Raw genomic sequence first — 23,860 nt, forward strand, 5'->3', positions numbered from 1 at the left:
AGAAAGGGCCCAACACTTGGCAATGGGTACCATCGATCTGGTGGATGCTGCAGCTCTTGGTCTTACAAAAGAAAGATATCAGAAGATCAAGCATGACGCAAGAGTGCAGAAAGCGTTGGTGGACATGGCAGAATATGAATATGGGATGAGGTATTCTCCCTTGGAACAGAAACTGGACCATCTCACTTTCAAGATGTCTATTGAAGACCTGATAAAGAATAGAAAGCAAGAGATGGAGATCAAAAAGAAAGAAATTATGTCCAGTGTTCTGAAAGCTGAAAAGGAAATCTGCAGGCCACCCCAGAAGCCCAAACTTACTGGCCCAAGGACTTCAAGAAAAACTGCTCGAGATGCTGACCTCTCTACATTCGTACCCATTTCCAAAGAAGTTGCTCAGGTAAATGATAAACATGAGAAGGATCAGTATGATTACTACATGAAACACAGGTGTCATCCTGCAAAGATCCTGGATGTGCAAATTCTGAAGGAAGATGGTCTGAAGCTGTTCAATCTGACTGTGAAAAGAGAAGGTAGAGCTGAAGAAGAGTATGAGCAGGTGTCGGTGCATAAGTTTGGGTATTCTGAGCATAAGGAGATGATCAATGCGCTGAAAGGAAAACCGAAGTCTCATCTGAATGGCGCCTGGATGCTGAAGATCCAACAGAAAATGAAGGCCAAGGTTGAGATGGAGGAAAGATTATTTGGAAAGATCAGCTCTCCTAAGAGAAAAGCTACTGAAGCACCTTCTGGCTCAAGGCCTGCGAAGAAGTAGTGTATCTCTTTGTAAATATTTGTACTTGTAAATATTTTCATTTTATTTCATTTCTGTACTTGTAACTGAACAATCATCTCAGTATCCTCTATATAGTTGCAAGTTACATCATATTATTAGAAAATAGTTTAAGTTAGAAAAACAAACTAGAAAATTTTCTTAAGGCATCGTGATCTATGAGATGTCCTTAGAAATATTTTTACAACTTAAACAAAAACTTGTATTTTTAGACTTACAAACTTGTATAGATAGAAGTCTAAAATACATGAACTATTTTAGAACAAATAGGGGGAATCTGTTAGGTCGAAAATCGACTAAGTATAATTTGTTCAAAATAGTTGAAGCTCAGTGAAGAAAGCTTGCTCAGGATTCTGAAGTCGTTCAGAATATAGCACACTGAAGCTTCACTTCAGTTTTAGAATCAACCAACACTGAAGACGTTCATATGAAAGTCAAAGACTGAAGTCTGAGGAAGAAGATCATTTCTGAAGCAGAGCTCAGAGAAGATCTTACCTGAAGTCGAATCTGAAGAGGCTCAGTGAAAAAGTACTTACAACACTTTTTCACTGATTACGAGGAAAGTCTTTTTGCAGCTTTAACTACCTTTACCCGGTTAATTTCTATCAACCTGGGATTAGAAAAGTTTTAGCAAAAGGTTGGGAATAAAGTATGTCAAGTCACATCAAGAAATTGACATACTTTACCTTAAACAAGCATGTTATGGATTTGTCCTACAAATCCATCCAACCTTATTTTATACGGCATTTTGCCATGTCATCAAGACATACTTTGCCTATAAATATAAGACTTCTCACACTCAAAATTGCTTGGAACTTTGGCAATTGCAACGTGTGATATTACTCTAAGTATTCTTACGAGTAATTCCTCGTCACATAGATCATTTGTATTTCTGGGTTGTTTAGATACTTTCACAAGTGTGATTATCTTTGTTCCGCAACAACTCTTGTATTTTGTTTATAAGCAATAAATAAAATACATTGAAAAATACATCTTGACTCATTGCCATAATACTTGATTATATTTAGTAATTTATATAGTTTCAAGCAACTATACTTTATTACTCTTATCCATTATCTGGATCGTAATTCTAACTAGTCCTATCTAGTTTCGACTTACTTGCCAGTCGGGTTACTTGATATAACTTGTGATCTTTACTGTCTAACATTATATCTTGTTATATCTTGATCTTGTGTACATCTTGTTAGGTGGACTTACAGTAATCCTTAATCGACATGTGTCCTTTAAATTATCTATTTTAAAATTAGTTTTTCTAATTGTATAAAGATTCAACAGTTTCCTTATTAGTGGCGTAATACCTAATAAACTCTAACTCTTAGCTTATAGATACAAAATACATTAAACTCTAACTAAACATATATTATATGTATCACTACTGTTTATTATAATTTAGCTTCGATCATTGGTATACTTTAAGCACAATTTATTTCATAATCATGAATCATGTATGTGGCATATTCCAATTTCTTTATGATACAATCTATATAGCTACCGTACATCGTACGGATATTAGGACTAGTATGTGTATATATTATCAAATATAACTAATTATTATTATTTATCAAATAAATGATTAGTAAGTTTTATTATCAAATAAAAAATGTAAATATAGAATATTATCATTGGCTAGACACAAAACCCCAAAAACCCTTATACAACAACAAAAAAAGAGCATTTTACCAGGAATTCTAGATCTGATCTAAATTTACCCTCCAAAACTCTTTTTCATCTCCAACAAAAAAATCCTTATACAACCCACTGAACAATCCAACAAAAACCCTTATAGCATGTGGCCGGTAATATTAACTACATACAATACGCCCCCATGGTTGTGTATGAAAGAGACTTCATTGATGTTGACATTGTTAATTCCTGGGCCCAAATAAGCCGCGAAAGACATTGATATTTATTTCGAGCCATTGGTTGATGAATTGAAAAGTTTGTGGTCTGAAGGAGTTTATACAAGAGATGCTGCTACAAACGAGGTCTTCAAAATGCGTGCCATGCTTTTATGGACCATTAGTGATTTTCCTGCTCGCAGTTACTTGTCTGGTTGGTCTGGTCAGGGCTACTTGGCATGTCCTACATGTAATGAAGACACTCCATCGACTCGTGTAAGGGGAAAAATTGCTTACGTTGGTCACAGAAGACTCCTACCCGAGAATCATAAGTGGAGGATGAACAAGAACTTCAATGGTAAAATAGAAACTAGACGGCCTCCGAAAGATTTCAGTGAAAATGATATCTTATCGCAACTAAACAAGTTGCCGAAACTTATGCCGGGGAAGCATCCTAGTTATGGGGGTAAGAATTTAAAAAGAAAACGTGAAGAATATGAGTTGAATTGGAGTAAACGTTCTATCTTTTTCGATCTCGAGTATTGGTCTTCTCTTACACTGAAACACAACCTCGATGTCATGCACATCGAGAAAAATGTATGTGAGAGTTTGTTAGGGACCTTGTTAATGAATGACAAGTCCAAAGACACGATCAATGCAAGAAAAGACTTGAAAGATTTGAATATTTGTAAAGACTTGTGGCTCATTGAAAGAGGTGGTAAGCTTTTAAAGCCTCAACCCAAATTCTCTTTTACACCTGAAGATAGAAATCTTTTTTGTAAATTCATTAAGGGAGTAAAATTTCCCGATGGATTTGGATCTAACTTCAAAAACAAAGTTGTCAATAATGACAACAACATAACTGGTATGAAGTCTCATGACTATCATATCATGATGCAACGGTTGATGCCGCTTGGAGTTCGAGCGTTCTTGGACCCTACTGTTTCAACACCAATAATCGAGCTTTGTGCATTCTTTAAGCAACTTTGTGCTCGAAACCTCATGGTGAAGGACATGGTTGATGCTAAATATATCCTCCAGCATTTTTTGACATAATGATTCATTTGGTTGTGCATCTACCTGAAGAAGCTATTCAAGGTGGTCCCATCTTCATGAGATGGATGTATCCATTTGAAAGATACATGAAGAAACTAAAATTATGTTAGAAACAAAGCTAGGCCTGAAGGTTCTATAGCGGAAGGTTATGTTGCTGAAGAAGTGGTAACTTTTTGTTCAAAGTATTTTCGTGGTGTATCGACCAAATTCAATCGCCCGGACAGAAATGAGGATGCTCCAGCTCCAACACGTGAGTTGCATGTGTTCCAATCAGTATGTACGCCAATTAGCAAAAGTACAACTGTAGAGTTGAATCGCGTACTTCGGACGAAAGTTGAATGGTTTGTACTTAACAACAGCCCTGAGATTGCTGAATACATCAACGTAAGTGTACTTAATTTGAAAAATCTTTTCACATGTCGTCTTTTTAATGATTCCACTAAGATCATTAACATTCACAGTGAGTTGACTACTACCATGCCCGAGAATGATGCACAAACAACATTTCCTGACTGGTTCAAGGAAAAGGTAAACTCATTGTATGTGTTTCCCAACTTATCAACAAACATTTAAACCATTGATGTCTTTTTCTTAGATTAATCGGAGGGAAGTAGATGCTAATGCACGGCGTAGTAACCATGAGTTACATTCTTTGGCAAACGGACCAATGTTTGCAAACACTTACCCCTCTTGCATAGTTAATGGTGTGAGGTTTGTGGTTCAGAGTCGTGATGAAAGGCGTACAACTCAGAATAGTGGGATTTCAACACCTGGGATTGAAGGACAAAAGTTTTATGGTGTATTGGAAGAAATTCTGGAGCTAACTTATATGCGTGGTTACAAGGTTGTGTTGTTTCGATGTAAATGGTTCAAAACCGATAACCAGCATTGTGTCACCAAAAATAACATAACTAGTATTTCTACTCAATATGAGTGGTTTAAAGAAGACCAATACATATTGGCAACACAAGCAAATCAAGTATTTTACCTTGATGACCCATCTAAAAGACAAGATTATTGGAAGGTCGTTCAAGAGGTGAACCATCGAAAGATATGGGACAGGGATATCACCACAGAAGCTATTGAAGATGTCATTCATGATGACAATTCGAATGATCTTAAATTGTCTGCCAATTTGGATAATTTGACTTATTCTAGTATGAGTATAGGTCGTAACATCGAGGTTCAAGATATTCCTATTGCTGCCCCTCACGATGATGACGATTTTATTGATGATGTAGACAACAATGATGATTCTGATAGTGATACATCTGATGATGAAGTTGATAATGAAAATGTTGAACGTGTTTATTCTAGTGATGAATCTGATTGAATTGGTACTGTAATTTGTATGAATTTAACTAGTTCAGATTAATATATTTTGCATTATATCTTGAATTGGTATTGTAATTTGTAATTTGAACGTGTTTATTCTAGTGATGAATATGATTGATTGGTATTGATTTTATTTAACATATATATGTATGTATTGTATTTGAATGTATGCCTATTGGGTTTTATTTATAATGATCTTATGAACAAACACTAGTTTGTATTGTTGTATTTGAATTTTCAGATGGCAGACGTTGTTGCGCGGGAACACGGTGGAGATGGCCAAGGTGATCCTCCACCGGGAGGATGGAACCCAGTCTCAGGTTGCGCGGCGAGTGGTAATAAATAGTTTACTTTATACATTTTTTTATTAATTTGTTTACTTGAATCTTTTTATAATGTTTTTACTGAAACTTGTAGGCCCTAAACCACGTGGCAGGACCAAAAACAAGAAGCTTCTATCAATTTGGGAAGAGAATGACCACAATCCATTGTCGATAGTGTTCCATTATGAGGACCATGCTACACTGAGGCCAGTTGGGAAAAACGCGAAGCACTTCAAGGCCCTTCTAGGGGTTACATTGAGGCAAACTGTCCCTCTCATGTATGATTCTTGGGATAATGTCCCCAAGGAGAGGAAAACTGCTATATATCCACAGCTTCAGGTTGAAACTATTTAAACTATGAAGTTGTAAAAATATACTTTATTGCTAATTATTTTCTATAAAATTCAGACCTACTTTGATATTGGGAGATACATCGGTCCCAATGGCGTATGTGACTCGTTCGAGAGAGGCATCAATAGGTTGTGTGCCTCGCTTTACTCGACTGCTAAGTATCAATTCAAATACAGGCATTTCACTAAACTCGGGGGGTACGACAACAGAGAGAACATTCGTCAGATTGTCCCCCCAAACATGGAGGCAGAAGCATGGAGTAACCTCGTTGACTTCTACATTCGAGATGACAACCTCCATAGGTCGAAAGTGAACTCGGATAACAGAGCTAATCACCATTACCCCTCTTACTAGGGCTCTAAGTCGTTTGTTGAAATACTCTATGAAAGGGTAAGTCATAAAATTTTTTTCTTTTGTTGTTTTATTGCTATCAAGTATACACATTCATTTCATTTCATGTGTTTACAGAAAAAGCCAGATGGCACTGGTCTTAGTCTCATAGAGTTGTTTAAGGAAAAACATACAAAAAAGCTGCCAAATGGGACGTACTATATGCCTGAGCTTGCAATGCAACATTATGTAAGTACTTGTGTCATATTTGGAATTCTTACACTAAAGTACATGGATGCTAGTAAGTCAAATGGTTGTTACCTAGTCAATGATATTAGCATAGTTACAACTAGAAATATGGCTCATAATGTTTAGTGTTGTTTCTATGTTGGTTTTAGGCTGTTTGTTAGCTTATATATACGGCTGTTTTGGTGGTGTTTTACTGCAGTTTTAATGCAGTTTTTGGTGCTGTTTTTGGCTATTTTAGTGCTGGTTTTGGTGTCATTTAGTGCCGTTTTTTACTGCTGCTTTTAGTGATGTTTTAGGTTGTTTCTAGTGTTGTTTTAGGCTGCTGTTGTTGGCTGTTTAACTGTTTTGTGTTATATATGTGTGCATAAAACTGCCAGTGAGAACCAATACCAATTTTAAGTGTAAAAAGTGTAACTAGCCATTTGACTTCAAAAGTCAAACATAAACTCTAAAAACCCTTTTGGTTTCTTAACTTGATAGGAAAAGATGAAAAAGTTGCTCAATGACCAAGAGGGTGTGGAGTACCCGATGACTGAGGAGGCTATCCTCGATGAGGTTTTGGGTAAAAGACGGGGTTTCAAGCGAGGACGTGGTCATATTGTATCTGGATACTCCTCTTCATCAAGTTCCGGGGCTGGTACATCTAATCCATCGGGACGTGTGTACACTCAAGCCGAAGTTGATGCATTCTTAAAAGCAACTTTCAAAGCAGCAAAGAGGGAAACAAAGATTCTAACTAAAAAGTGGACATAATGGCAAATGCTATGGCAGAGAAAGGATTTGATATTGTGTGGGAAGAGGAGGAGGTAGAAGAAGAAGACGATTCGGACTCCGACTAGGTTTGTGGCTGAAATATTTTGAGTTGTGGTGGAAATATTTTGTACTTGAATATGTCTTTTGTACTTGAATATGTCTTAAGTTGAATTTGTCAAACATTATGTTTAGCTATTGTTCGGATATGTTAAGTAGATTCTATTAATGGTATTTGTGGTAGTTTGATGACATTGTTGTTGTTGTTGATGTTTGATGAAAATCTGGATAGGGAACAGGTTAATAGACCCGGAAAAATTCTGGGCGGGAAGCTGCATTTGCAGCAGATTCCTGCCAAAATTTTTTAAGCTATTTGTGAGGACAGTCCTTACTAAAGTTTATTGTGAGGCCATAATATGTAATACTTTTGGTGAGGACAGTTCTTGCCAAACCTCGTATTTACTGTAGCAACATACGATATATAATTTAATTTATACTTTTGAAATACAGAGAATATATATTTTTACGTATTTAAATAAGTTTTTTGAAATTAAAACTATTTTATTTCTTGCAAGGACAGTCCTCACAACATATTATTTTCTATTTCTATTTCTTTTTTCTTTTTCTTGGTCAATGTCCTCACAATAACCAACAAATGTCCTCACCAGTTACCTATTGTGACGGGGCTTCAGTGACGAACCTTATTGTGAGGACATTTCCTCACTAACTACTTATTGTGAGAATATTTGGACTTGTTGTGAGGAATCTGTTCTCACAAAAAATGATTTTTGTTGTAGTGTAACTCTAATTATATGATAACATAACATCAGCTTCATATATACAAGAGTAAATTACATTTTTTGTCCTTGAAGTTGGCACGTTTTTCACTTTTCATCCCTTAAGTAAAAAAATTACAATTTTGACTTTAAAGTTGACAGATTTTTTTAATCAATGTCCCTCGCCAAACGTCGTTAAGTTTCAGCCGTTAAGTCGGACACATGTGTCACACGTGAGGGACTGAAACTGCAAAAAAATGACAAGTTCAGGGACAAAAACTGAAATTTACTTTTCTAGTTGTCATCATCTTGATTTTCTCCGGCTGACTTTCGTCGGAAAATTTGCCGGAAAACTTAAAATATCGATGTCTCACTCGTTTCTTCGAATTAAACCACGAAACCACCACCAAACCTCTCAAAATTAATTTCCGCACGAATCCTATAACCGAAACGAGATCCAATGAATTGGTTGTCACACCCGAATTCTTTGTATCTCAATCTACTAATCTAACTATTATAACAACTTAATAACCTTAACGACCAGTAAACTATATCAAAAACCTTACGATGAAACTAGCATCTAACTAAATCGCCAAAAATGAAAGGTAACGAATCGCTATGAAACTTAACACAATACTAGATGAATCAATAGTAAACTTGTAACAACTTTCAGAATGAGATTTTGACGTAAGGATTTCACGAACAACGGATTTAAAGTTTCTATACAAAATATATAACAAGAGCTATAATCAACCAAATGACGAACTGTAAATTGCTTTGAACTTCTATTACATAAACTAAGAATCGGGTGACGATGATCAGAATTTTTGATCTGAAATATTTGAGTTGCAGGGGCTTGTTAGGCCTCCTGGTCCTTTCGTCCCTCTTTGCTTCCTCCTTATATATATTTCTAATTTTCTGATCTTATGTCTTTGCCTCATTGACAAAAACCGAACCCACGTGAAGGTCTCTCCCCATTTTGTACTTTTCTTTTTGATGCAGAGCTTATGGAATAATAAATGAGACACACCATTGGTGTCTTAGTAAGGAGCACGTACACCTAATCCAACATGGACTTATTTGCGAAAACAAAAATATTGCATTCTTGGAACAAGCTAAATCGTACAAAAATATTACTCAAAATCCATGTTATGGGTATTTTGAGTTTTCCAGCAAGTGTTGAATCTGAAATCTTTTGGTTAGGATTCGTGCGAAAATTAATTTTGAGAAGTTTGGTGGTGGTTTCGTGGTCTAATTTGAAGAAATGAGTGAGATATCGGCATTTTAAGTTTTCCGACGAAAGTCAGCCGGAGAAGATGAAGATGATGATAACAGAAAAGTAAGTTTCAGTTTTCGTCCTTGAACTTGTCATTTTTTGCAGTTTCAGTCCCTCACGTGTGTTGCACGTGTCCGACTTAACGGCTGAAACTTAACAACGTTTGGCGAGGGACGATGATTGAAAAAATCTGCCAACTTTAAGGTCAAAATTGTAATTTTTCACTTAAGGGATGAAAGGTGAAAAACGTGTCAACTTCAGGGACGAAAAATGTAATTTACTCTATATACAAAGACAATTGCTAACCTGATGCAATCGAGCTCTCTTCTGAAAATTTTTTTGTCTTTATATCGATCAGCCTGCCACCAGAATAAGCTGTTCCACTTTCATAAGACGTAGCTGAGAAGTGAGCAATCTAGCTGAGAAGTGAGCAAAAACAGAAATTCTTAAGTATCTAAAATAACAAAAAAACATACTTCATTCGCTGCATATTAATTTGGCTGCTCGAAAACGTCTTGAATGCTGTTTGCTTTTTGCCCATGGAGCAACACCATCTATATGTACTCTATTAGTGTTAAAAAGAGATTTTAAATTTTTAAATAATAAAACATACAAACATTCATGTATAGGAGTTCGTGTGGTCACACCATCACAAAATGAGGTTCTATGTAATCAAACATGCACTTGAACACCACATCAAATGAGTTGAAGGAGGCTGCATACATTTAAAAAGGTATAATACATATTGATAACCTTTAACTTGCAAAACTTTACTACTAAAAGAAACCACAATTACGCGATGATCACAGGTCAATACCCGAAAGTTCAGCAAACTGAAACTAGAGGCCCTGACCTGCATTTTAACCTTATTACCTTGTGTTTGTTACCAGTTAATTACTACATTTCATCTCAAACTTGTACTCACTTTATGAATAATCAAGATATCATAAATATCTGTATATGACCCAAACAAGCTTTTTCTGTATCTGGCCATTATTACTTGAAAGACTTTGTGTGATCCTTGACTGCAAGTCTACAATTATGTCTTTTGGACTCAAGTTAATATCGACCTAACTCTAATTATGAATGTATTACATTCATAAAAGAAAGATCTTCAGGCATGCGTATTATATATGTGCTTCATTTTCCCCTGCTTTTGCATTATATATACAACGTGCACTCTATCTTCATTACTCCAAAATGGTATCCACTTCTCTTGTCATTTTTACACTATTATGCCTGTTTTCTCAACAAGCATCATTGGCCCACAATAATAGGAGTAACACGTTAATATGTTATGGACCCAAACAAGCTTTTTCAATATGTCAATACTGTTACTTGAAAGACTTTGTGCGATCCTTGACTACAAGTCTGCTAATAGATGTCTTGTGAACTCAAGTCAATAATGGCCTAAATATATGCTCATAAAAGATTTTAAGGCATGCTATGTTATATATGTGCCCCATTTTCCCCTACTTCTACATTATACAACATACACCCTATCTTATCTAGTCCAAAATGGAATCCACTTTTCTTGTCATTTTTACATTATTATACCTGTTCTTTCAAACATCTAGCACAAGCAGCAGCAACACCACGATCATGGCTTCCTCAAATGTTACATGTAACCAAAGGGAGCGGAAATCACTGCTTGCATTCAGAAAAGGCCTGACTGACGAATCAAATCGTCTGTCAACATGGACCGGATTAGAATGTTGTGAGTGACAGGGAGTTGGGTGTGACAGGAGGCATGGTCATGTTGACAAACTTGATCTTCGATCTCCATTGTCTATCTTGGACGACCATCCTTTATACAGAAGGTAAGGTAAGTCCTTCCTTACTCAACTTGGAGCATTTGCGTTACTTGGACCTGAGCATGAACAATTTCTCGGGTCAAAATATTCCTGATATCTTTGGGTCTTTCAAGTATTTGGAATACCTTGACCTCTCTTACTCTGGTTTTGGTGGTGTAGTCCCTCCTCATCTAGGAAATCTCTCAAGGTTACAATACCTTAATCTTAACGTCGGAGATAGGTATGACGTTTTGTTGATGGCTAGGGATAATCTGCGGTGGGTGTCTTTGTTGTCGTCGTTAAAGCACTTGGATCTCTCAGGGATAACAATCGGTAAACATATTGATTGGTTCCATCCAGTTAACATGTTACCTTCTTTGCTTACACTAATATTGACCAGGTGTGATATCAATATCCCCTCCATAAAATCCTTCAATTTCACTTCTCTAAATTCACTCGATCTCTATAGAAACAACATAAGTTCGGCCATTCCTGTGTGGTTATCAAACCTTACCAGCCTCGTGTATTTAAGACTTAAAGAAAACAACTTCCATGGCCGAATACCAAATTCTATTGGAAACTTGAGCTCTCTTTCTATCATCAGCCTTTCATATAATCAATTGTCAGGTCCAATACCCCCCTCCCTTGGTGGCCTATCATCTCTAAGAGGGCTCTATCTTTATGAAAATCAATTGAGTGGGAGCATTCCGGCTAGTCTTGGTCAGCTTTCAAACCTCCAAGAGCTTCATCTTGAAAATAATGAATTGAATGGGAGCATACCTCAAAGCACTGGACAACTAACGAGGCTACAAGTGCTCTGGCTTGCAGGTAATCAATTGAGTGGGAGCATTCCCGCTAGTCTTGGTCAGCTTTCAAACCTCCAATGGCTTAATCTTGAAAGTAATCAATTGAGTGGGAGCATACCTGAAAGCATTGGACAACTAACGAGGCTACAAAAGCTCTGGCTTTCAGGTAATCAATTGAGTAGGAACATTCCCGCTAGTCTGGGTCAGCTTTCAAACCTCCAAGCGCTCTTTCTTTGGGGTACTCAATTGAGTGGGGTGATTTCCGAAATCCACTTCTCCAAACTCAACAATCTACGTGGATTGTCCTTGTCGGAAAATCCATTGATAACGTTGAATGTGAGCCCTCATTGGATTCCTCCCTTCCAATTGAAGTATTTTAGTGCATTCTCCTGCAACATCGGACCCCAATTCCCGAGTTTGATTCGGAACTCCACACATCTTCAACATCTAACTCTTTCAAATGCAAGTATTAGAGATAACATACCAGAATGGTTTGAGAGCATTTCCTCTCATCTTTTTTACTTGGATTTGTCGGACAATGAGATCAGTGGAAATCTGCCACGAATACGGAACAGATCACCAGACCCAATTTCAGGTATACTAATTATATGATATTAACTTTTTTTTTTTTTTGAAAAGTATACTTTATTCACAAATCGCCAAACTCGCACAATAGTGGAGTGGCCAAGTATTACATACAAGTAATTACATATCAAGGGTTTTGATCATTTGAAAACTAAAATTTTCGTGAAAACTAGAAAACTGTCAAACACACTGTGATCTGAATTTAACACAATGTGTTTTAAATATGTTTTTCGAAAACACATTGTGTTAAGTTCATATCACAGTGTGTTTGAACAATTTTCCGATTTACAACGTTATCCAAAACACACCGTGATTTAAAACTTAACACAACGTATTTTAGGTTACACAATAAAAACACATTGTGTTTTATAAAAACACATTGTGTTAAATTCATATCACAGTGTGTTTTGGTCAGTTTTCTAGTTTTCACAAAAAATTTAGTTTTCAAATGAATATTTCACTACATATCAAACCTCAAAAGTGTTCCATTCTTTCCAACTAATGGTGCCAACTCTCGATCCATTTCTATACCATAAAAAGCTAGTGGTCTTGATATCTTGAAAAACCTACATTGATCTCCCGGTCTTGAAACCTCTTCTCGTTTCTTGTCTTCCATATGCACCAACATGAGACAAACATCACGCCTTTGAAAATCTTGCATTTTTTCCCTGTTAGGCCAACATGCTTGCTAGATTCGAAAATGTCTTTAACGGAGAAAAAGAAGAGTGGGCTTGTTTTACACCATTTGCTAACTCTGAACCAAATATCCAGGGCCATATTACATGAGCATAGGAGATGCTCAATCGATTCTTCCTCCTCCTCACAGAAGACGTAATCCAAGCTGCCAAAATTAACATTCCTTGCTCTAAGTGTTGTCATTGTCGGGACTCTATCCATGGAAACCCTCCGCATAAAGACGTTACATTTTTTTGTGACCCATTTTGACCACTTAAAAATATACCTCCCTCCATAGTCATTACCACCCCTTAAAAATTCTTTTACCCCTTTGATTGAGAAGTCACCGTTTTTTCCACCGACCCATGTCCATTTGTCCACCTGCCATTTCAAAACCACACTGTCCATCATGATCATTAACGCGTTCCATTCATGTAGTTCTTCGGTGGATGTTGGCATTCAGCTCCACATGCCCATGGTCCCGAAATGTCCAGTAGTATCAAGGAACCTTTCTTTTAAAAGACACTTTTTTCCTTTTCAAGTTTAAAAAGGTTTGGAAAAACCTCCTTAAGTGGCTGATCTTTTATCCAGCCATCAAGCCAAAACCGTATGACTTCACCATTCCCATAATCCCCTCTAAAACATCTATTTAAAAGTGCCCCTTTAACATTAACTTTGTCGATGCAGTTTACAATCGAATTCCATACCCCAGTTAACACTTTATTCCTTGGCACCGACTCCCAACATCGCTTTGTATTGTGAAGAGAATCAATTACTCTTTTCCATAACACGCCGTGTTCATTACGGTATCTCCAAGCCCATTTAGACAAAAGAGCTATATTTCACAATCTGGGCATCACCTTTGTCTTCTTGTCTTCTTGCTGTTGATTCTCTTCGTTTTTTTTTTTGTTATTCACGTGCTGCCAGTCGCCTTCTCTCATGCTCTCTCTCACCCATATTGTTGTATGTTAGGTTTATTATGTCTGTTAAAACATATATGATATTAACTTTTTACTTTTGCTAATTGTCTTGGTATCTTCGATGAGTCTTTTTCTGGGGTGTTTGGTTAGAGCTTATATAACAACTACTGTCATTTTTACTGTATTTTTTAATAAGCCAGCAAGTTGAGTTTTAAAATGGGCTCATACGGATTATTTTCGTTTCTTTTTATTTTTATGACTTGATAAATATAATCTTTATGAGATGGATACCCGCGCAATGCGACGGTAGTGGCGGCAACGGGTGGTGCTAGTGGCGGTGGTTCTAACGATGTGGTTGTTAATTTAAAAGTAATTGACGTAAATGATAGTGTAGTTATTTTATGGTTAAGATATGCATCTTTTGTAAATAGTTTTTATTAAGAATATTATGGAGATATTATGTGGAAATATTTAATTAATTAATAAAAGAGATAGATAGTTCGGATAAATATGGGTGTAAAATAGTTTAGTGATATATTGGGTAGATTTAATGTGTGAGTTAGAAATGTGTTGAAAATTACGGATATTTTGAGTATTTTAAAGGTAGAAAGTTAAAAAGGATAGTTTGTTTATTAATATAGTATAGATTTTAATAATATATATATATACCAGGTCTTTTACCCCGCGCGATGCGCAGTTGTTTAAAAATATAGTTCAATTAAGTGTTGGCTAAAATTATATATACACGCTAACAATTATTAACAAATTGTTTTTCTGCTTTAATAGTATATATAAACTCAGTCTATTTATTATTTATGTTGTTAATTATTAATTGAAACCAAAAATTTTATATACAAAAACGAAAGATTTTTCACTAACACCTTTGATTAACAACCATCATGAGATTTGCCATTAAAAATGGTCACCCAAAATCTAAGAAAAAAAGTATTGTAGTTGAATAACAATAACAATAAAGCAAAGAAAAGATAAATCTTACTGTAATTAAGTTGTGCCATAACTAATAAATTAAGAAAAATAAAAAAAGACATGCAATAGAACACATGAAATATAAAAAATCGGTTAACTTGCATATTGAAAGTGGTAAAGAAAAAAATTAAAGAGAAAACCTAAGAATTTTATATAATTGTGTCGATAGGCATTAGGAAGCATATTTGTATAGAAATAAACAATATATTTACCACAAGTAATGTGTGTACTTTTGGAAAAATATTTTTTTAGAAATAAACAATATATTTACCACAAGTAATGTGTGTATTTTTGGAAAAAAAATCAAAAAATATATTTAATATTTTTTATAAATATAAATAAAGGAAAATATAAATAAATATATTGTAAAAAAATATGGGGATACCACCTAGGATAAATCCTATGTGGCAATATTTAAAGGTAGCTTTATAATAAGGAGGATGTCTTAGAATGTTTGGATAATTACTGTTTTATTAATTAGATAGATATATAGTGAAAAGTTATTTTGAGAACCCTTTTTTTGCGAGAACCTTTGAGAACTTTTCAAATCAAGCCCAACCGATGACTATTCTTTACATGAAAATTGTTTTTTGATTGTTTTCTGAATAACTTATATGTAATTTTGAAGTTTATAATTGTGTGGAGACATGGATTATCATCTGTTATACAATTATGTGGAGATTTAGATTCTTGATCACATGTGCACGAATATTGCTATGATTGCATGTGAGGAAAGTTATTTGTAGTACATGTACTTTTTATAGTACATGTGTAACTTAACTTACACACTTCTTCTTTCTTCTTCCTTCCATCTCCGACCACCACCACCACCATGATCATCTCTAACCACCACCATGATCCTCCGGCTACGGCGACCATCTCCAGCGAGACTTACACATGTGTAACTAACTTACACATGTGAAAGTACAACTTTTTTTTAGCATTTTAGCGTTTAAAATTTCTAGGTTTTTTCCTTCGCAAGACAACCACCACCAGCCACCATCATCTCCGACCACCCAGCGACGGTGCCGGCATCGGCAGCAAGGGCGGAGCCCATACCGTAGCACACCGCCACCATCTCTTGGATCACTGCCCATCAAATCCATACGATTCCCATATGCATCCCTTGACGGTTAAGTTTAGAATGGATAAGGGCCTCTGGCCCGTACCGTAAACACCCGAAAACGAACCTGATTCTCGCCGGAAAGTTAACTTACGCATGTGTAAGTTGTACTTACACATGTGTAAGTTTCGCCGGAGATGGTCGCCGTTGTCGGAGTATCATGGTGGTGGTTGGAGATGATCATGGTGGTGGTCGGAATTGGAAGGAAGAAGGAAGAAGAAGTGTGTAAGTTAAGTTACACATGGACTATAAAAAGTACATGTAATACAAATAACCCACCCCTATATATATATATATATATATATATTTAAGGGTGGGTTATTTATAGTACAAGCATTTAAAAAAGTACAAAAAGTATATGTCTAAGTTAACTTACACATGCTTGTTCCTTCCATCTCCGACCACCACCACCACCACCATGATCATCTCCGACCACCACCATGATTCTCCAGCGACGGCGACCATCTCCGGCGAGACTTACACATGTGTAACTACAACTTGCACATGTGTAAGTTAACTTTCCGGCGAGAATCAGGTTCGTTTTCGGGTGGATACAGTACGGGCCAGAGGCCCTCATCCGTTCTAAGCTGACCATCAAGGGACGCATATGGGAATCGTATGGATTTGATGGGCGGCGATCCAAGAGATGGTGACGGTTTGCTACGGTACGGGCGAAACCCTTGATGCCGGCGCCGGCGCCGTGGTTGGGGTGGTCGGAGATGATGGTGGCTGGTGGTGATTGTCTTGCGAAGGAAAAAACCTAGAAATTTTAGACCCTAAAATGCTAAAAAAGGGTTGTACTTACACATGTGTAAGTTAGTTACACATGTGTAACTCTTGCCGGAGATGGTCGCCGGAGGATCATGGTGGTGGTCGGAGATGATCATGGTGGTGGTAGTGGTGGTCGGAGTTGGAAGGAAGAATGAAGAAAAAGAAGGAAATCCTTTGTACTTTTTGTACTTTTTTAAACCCTTATACTAAAAATAACTTTCCTCTCTCTATATATATAAGAAAAAGTTAAATTAGGGACTCTTTATTTTAGGGACCATTAGGGACACTTCTCAATCATTCATTTTTCATCATCTCCTACCACCACTAGCACCATCACCACCACCACACCATCATCTCCGACAACCACCATGATCCTCCGGTGACGGCGACCACCACCACCACGACTTACATATGTGTAAGTACAACTTACATTGTACTTACACATGTGTAAGTTATACAACCACCATCATTACCACCACCACCATCATCTCCGACCACCACCATGATCCTCCGGTGACGGCAACCATTGCCACCACGACTTACACATGTGTAAGATACAACTTACACATGTGTAAGTTACATGTCCCTAATGGTCCCTAAAATAAGGAGTCCCCAATATAACCTAACCCTGTATATATATATATATACATATTAAAACAATAAGAATCCTAGCATTTTAAAGTCCTCTTCAATTTAAAAGTATTTTTAAAAATTGCCACCTAAGATTTTATACTACGTGGCATCCTCATATATTTTTGACAATATTTATCTTATTTTATATACAAAACTATAAAAGTAATAATATGTATATTTTTTTTAAAATCGCCAGGTGTGTGTATGTTTACATTTTTTTTAATGTAAATCTATACGCTAAGGATTTTAAGGTCATACATTAAAACTTATAGTGTTCACTATACTTTATCTTTATTTAACAAGTTCTTGAAAAAATGATTAATCCTTATAAAATCAACTTAAAGATTCTCTCAAAACAATATGAATGTGATAAGTGGATTCCACTTAATCTCTTTCTAAATCTTACTTCTTGCACATGCTATCATCCTATAAATTAAGGAAATTTGCACGCTTATAAATTAAGAGAATTAATCATCTCTAAGTTTTTATTGTCATTCATTCATAAAACATGTGACATTCCTTCTTCAACCAAATTGTCGCAAGTACTTAATTTTACCTCATATAAATTGCAAGTACTTAATTTTACCTCATATAAATTTACTACACTGCTCAATGTATCAAATATTTTTTTAATTTTTTTTTCCTATGTATTTGAAAAAGAAAAAAATATTAATAATTTTAAAAAATTGTAAATAAAAATGTTTGTACACAATTTTTAGTAAATATTTTTTAACATCCGCACATCGTGCGGGTAATAAACCTTGTATATATATATAACTAAGAATGGATATGAAAAATCCTATATGTCATATTTATCTTGATTGCAACAAAGATTTTGTATTTTTTTTACATGTCATGTATAATAATAATAATAATAATAATAATAATAATAATAATAATAATAATAATAATAATAATAATAATAATAATAATAATAATAATAATAATACGAATTTCTTGCTAGAAGAGTGGGGGCCCAGATAGTATCTCGGCTTTTCACTAATTTCTTGTAAATCCTACGAATTTTCTAATGAAATGATAATAATAATAATAATAATAATAATAATAATAATAATAATAATAATAATAATAATAATAATAATAATTTCACTAATTTCTTGTAAATCCTATGAATTTTCTAATGAAATGATAATAATGATAATAATAATAATAATAATAATAATAATAATAATAATAATAATTGTATATAAACAAGAAAATAGACTTCACTATAGTTTAACAAAGATGTATATACATTTGTAAGGCGGCTCAACCTAAGAGGGAACTTAAAGCGAGTTTTTATTATGGGTCTTTTTGGATTAATAGAACTATTCCTACTTTTTTTACTTATTTTTTTTATTGTGTTAATATGTTTTCAAACTATTACACTAATTTGTTCACATATAATATATATGTAGCTGAATATGTTCACGTATAATATATATACATGTAACTGAATATGTTCACATATCACGTAAACATAAATTTATGTATCTTTTTTCCTTAAACTTTTTTGTGATTTTCGTTTGTTCCACATTTGATGTATAATTATAAAAAAGGGGCCTTTAAAATTTGGGAGGCTTCAAGCCCTTGCTTTACTTGTCTTACCTTATCTTTGAGCCACTACTGATTTGTATTAATATATATACCAAATAGATTGCTAAAACAAAATGAAATAGCCATCTTCTTTATATATATGAAAAATAATTAAGAAAGAATACTAAAAAACTTTATTATATAACAAGTAAGATTTTTGCTCAGTTGTAATTTTTGCAAATGTTTTTCGTTTGTCCCACATTTGATGAATAATTATAAAAAAGAGGCCTTTAAAATTTCAGAGGCTTAAAGTCCCTGTTTCACTTGCCTTATTTTTGAGCCACTACTTATTTATGTTAATATTTTATTTAATACCTATCTATATCTATATATACCAAATAAATTGCTAAAACAAAATGAAATAGCTATCTTCTTTATATATATATATATATATATATATATATATTTAGGTTTTAGTTAAAATAAAACAGGTATTAAAGTAAACAAATAAAACAATATGTTTTTTTCTTCACTGAAAATTACAGTGCATCATGAAAATCACCGTGCATCATGAAAATCACCGTGCATCAATTGCTTCATGAATCTATGTGCATCAATTTAACCATGATCTAAATGTCAAGATCTTGTCTTATTTATTTTACTTTAACACTTGTTTTACAATACTCAATCCCTATATATGTATATATATATATATATAAAATAATTAAGAGAGAATATAAAAAATCTTTATTATGTAACAAATAAGATTTTTGCTCAGTTGTAATTTTTCCAAATGTTCTGTATTATTTGCATGACATATAGATTATTAGTAGTTAAAGTAAATTTTGTAATTATTTCTTTATAATCTTTAAATTTAGTTAATCACTTTATATTTAATATATGTATATATAGTTAATATATTTAATCTCTTTATATTTAATATGGATAATTTAGGGCTAATGTGGCTTGAGTCTCAAATTAGTTTTTTACTTATCTGCCATTTTTTCTCATCTTTTTAGTATTTTGTGATATCATTTAAATAAAATATTTAGTCAAATCTATTATTTAAGGATTACTAGGTTTATATCCGTCTGATGGACGGACTGAGTTTAAATATTAATTAAATAAACATACTTTATGTAAATTTTTATAAAAATATAAAATATAAGTTGAAATGGTATTAACATAGAAATAATATGACAAATCCTAAAAGGCATGGAACTAATGCAATATCTGGACCCTATGAATGAACCCAAAACAAGCTAATTTAGGAACTTTAAATCAAAAAGAAAAAAAAACTAATTATAGTTAGAACTCTTAGGATTAGCCCTATGAATAAACCCAAAACAAGCTAATTTAGGAACATTAATTAAATAAATATATTTTACGTAAAATTTTATAAAAATATAAAATATAGTTGAAATGGTATTAACTTAGAAATAATATGACAAATCCTAAAAGGCATTGAAGTAATACGATATCTGCACCCTATGAATGAATCCAAAACAAACTAATTTATGAACTTCAAATCAAAAGGAAAAAAAAATACTAACTATAATTAGCAAATAAAAAACAAGCTAATTTAGGAACATTAATCAAATAAATATACTTTACCTTGAATAAAATCAAATCCATCCTAAATAAAATATAAGTTGAAATGGTGTTAACTTAGAAATACTTTGTAAAATATAAACAACTCAATGAAAAACTGCAAAACAACTCAAAATTGATAAAAACAGGTCAAAACTACCGAAATCAACTCAAAACTGTTGAAAAACGGCACAAAACTGCTAAAGAACTGCAAAACAGCTCAAAAAATGCCGAAAATTGTTGGAAAAACTGCTTAATGCTGAAAAAGTTGTATAATAGCTCAAAAAAATGCTGAAAAATACTGCTGAAAAAACTGTTGAAAACTGCTGAGAAAACTTCTGAAAATTGCTGAAAAAACTGCTGAAAACTGCAAAACAACTTTAGAATGCTGAAAAATAGCTCAAAACCGCTGAAAAATTGCAAAACGGCTCAAAAATGATTAAAAAACTCGAAATTACTGAAGTACAACTCAAAATGTTGGCGATACACCACTAAATGTGCTTTATAGTATTGTACTTCACAGCACAATAAAGCATATTTGGTGGTGTATTGTCAAAAACTGATCACCACCCATTACTAATATTTTATTTATTGTTAGAAATATGAACATGTATGAATTGTAATAAATAATTATAAATAATAGCTTAACAAAAACAACCGTTCAAGTAAAAATAAAATAAACCCGTTTAATATGAAATAATATATGCAAATAAAATGAAAAAAAGGTATAAACTACGTGTCGATCGGGTAATACAATAAAATTCGATTTATGGTTATCAACGTCCTGCCAGATGCAAACAACTCCAGCCACTAAAAATTATTATCCCATCTCCATTGAATGATGCAACAAACAGGAAAAGAAAGGGATGAAAGAGAAAAAGAGAAAGAAAGTGAAAAAAAAAACAAATAAAGCTAATGAATAAAGGAAAAGACAAAATGTGTGAGTAAAATCTAAAATATCCCTTTAAGTAAAATCACTTAAAGTCAACAGTCAAATGTCTTAAAATAAAACTCATTTCTCTATTATATATAGTATCTCTATATATAATAAAACAAGATTGTCTATATAATATATTTTTAGAAAAATTCTAATGTGGCAAGCTTGAATTATTTCCTACCAATATTTATAAAAGTACATGATGTCATATATATTTTCTTTTTATTTTTTCTATTCACACATTTTCTCAGAAAAAATTTAATAAATAAATTGTTTTTATGTTTTTATTTGTGTCTTTTAATATTTTAATTTTAAAAATCATCCTTTATATGTCTTTAACTATGAATTTTCATGTTATAAACAACTATCTTGTTAAGACTTATCTTGCCAAAAATTTCTTAGTTTAATTTGCATACTTGTATTTTTTTTGTTTTAAGTAGTCGTTATATTTGTTTGTGCTAATGTGTTTTTTCTATTACTATTATTATTGAAAACTTCCCCCGAATTGACAAAAAAAAATTCCCAACACGTCTGGTTAAAGTATATTTTGTCTTTACCACAAGCCATTTTTCGGCTAAATTCTTTAAACTTTGGCACATATTTGCGGGTTCATCAACAATAACTAGAACATTTTTTTTTAAGTCTAAACCTTTTTAGTGCAGCTCTTAGTTAATAAACTTATACATTTTTGCAAATTAAATATAAATCTATCAACAACACAAATAACATATTACTTACTTTTTGTTAAAAGATTTATAAAATAACCCGGATTTAATCCGGGTTGATTAACTAGTAGATATAATGAATAAAAACTTTTAAATTTTAAACTTAGTCGCATACATAATTAAGTTTTTATTTAGGGTAACAATTACATATTGATTATATCGAATTATTTTAGTATTGAATTAAATATGATTTAGGGAATTTTTTCCTTTTCATTCTTTAAATTTTAAAAGATCTTATTTTACTTTTTAGTTATTAAATAAGAATCTTATTTCTTTCTCAAGTTCAATAAATTATTCATTTATTGAAAATTAACTCTTTTATGCTTTATGCATTGAAATTGAACTTACGTTGATGGGCATTTATGAAGTATATTTTATATATCTTATTCCTTTAATTTCCTTTGTTGTTTGTATAATTTAAAAATTATGAAGTATTAGAAAAACAAGTCTATTGGTTAGTATTAAAATATATTCATTTACGATTTAACTGTTTTTAATAAGTAAATCATTTGAATGCATTGTTGCCACAATATTGTAGTCTTATACTTTAAATTTAAAAAATGCATTATTTAATTTTAACAGATTTTTACGATAACAATTATTCACCATACAATGCATGAGCTTAATCTAGTTAAAAATAACTAGTGTTGTCACTAGAACACTAACCGGAAGATAACATTTATATCATCACAAACACATACACAACCATTTTGATAACATTGGTATAAATATATAATGTCTTACAGTGCGTCATCTATACTCCCTATATAAACAAACTACCTCTCTCCAAATTAAACACTCTACCTTTAAATTCCCTATTTTACCTTTTTAATTTACACTATCACCAAACACTTTAATCCTGAAATACCGAAAATACCCTTAAGAAAACTTTACGCCCAATTTGTCTCTCTTCCTTTCCCCTGAAGCTGCTCACATATTATACCAAAAAACACACTCATACATCCCCCTAGAACAAAATACACACATACATCCCCTCAGGATCGCCTCCCTCTAAAACACACATAGCCATAGGTACGGTGATCCGATAATCGCGCGGGTACCACTAATTAACCAACGGTTTTTTCCTAAGCCCACCGCATCGCGCGGGTACAAGGCTAGTATACCAACATACGAGTAACATATAGCGTTATGGTAATAACTATATTAAACACATTTAGAAGCTAAACAATAATTGTTTTAATATAAATAGGGAAACATAAAGAACACTAATTTGTTAATGATTTAAAAATATTTTTATTATCTAACTTATAAGGATAATTTTATATCAATTATGTCAAATGTAAAAGCTAAAAGACAATTGTATCAATACAAATAACAAAACATGAATTACAAATTTACAATAACTATATTAACACCCATAATGACACTTTTATTAAAATAATATAATTGTTAAAACGAAACAGGCCGGTAATATTAGTATTCAAAACAATATTACAATTATATATTATTAATATTAATAACGACACTTGTACAACTTATAATGTGTTACCAACATAACGTAGTGTAACAATGATAAAAAATACAAAAATAAAAAAAATAAAAAAAAATAAAAAACTTATAGCAAAATATATAATAAGATACGAATTAAAATAGTTAAAAAAAAGTTAATATATACTACACAGATTTTATTTTTTATATTTATAGAAACAAATAAAGAAAGAAA

General features: G+C 33.2%; 1 protein-coding gene and 1 long non-coding RNA gene across 2 annotated transcripts; both read left to right on the top strand.

Annotated features, from left to right (window-relative positions):
- Window positions 1-6,037: 6,037 nt before the first annotated feature.
- LOC122598707 lies at window positions 6,038-6,925 on the top strand. Its single transcript, XR_006323702.1, has 3 exons — window positions 6,038-6,104; window positions 6,183-6,293; window positions 6,774-6,925. It is a non-coding gene; the product is annotated as an uncharacterized LOC122598707 (long non-coding RNA).
- Window positions 6,926-10,971: 4,046 nt separating this feature from the next.
- LOC122590168 (receptor-like protein EIX1) lies at window positions 10,972-12,306 on the top strand. Its single transcript, XM_043762503.1, has one exon. The coding sequence runs from the start codon at window positions 10,972-10,974 to the stop codon at window positions 12,304-12,306; it is 1,335 nt and encodes a 444-aa protein (XP_043618438.1).
- The last annotated feature ends 11,554 nt before the right edge of the window (window positions 12,307-23,860 follow it).

The sequence above is a fragment of the Erigeron canadensis genome, chromosome 1 (genome assembly GCF_010389155.1).
Source record: "Erigeron canadensis isolate Cc75 chromosome 1, C_canadensis_v1, whole genome shotgun sequence".
NCBI lineage: Eukaryota > Viridiplantae > Streptophyta > Magnoliopsida > Asterales > Asteraceae > Erigeron > Erigeron canadensis.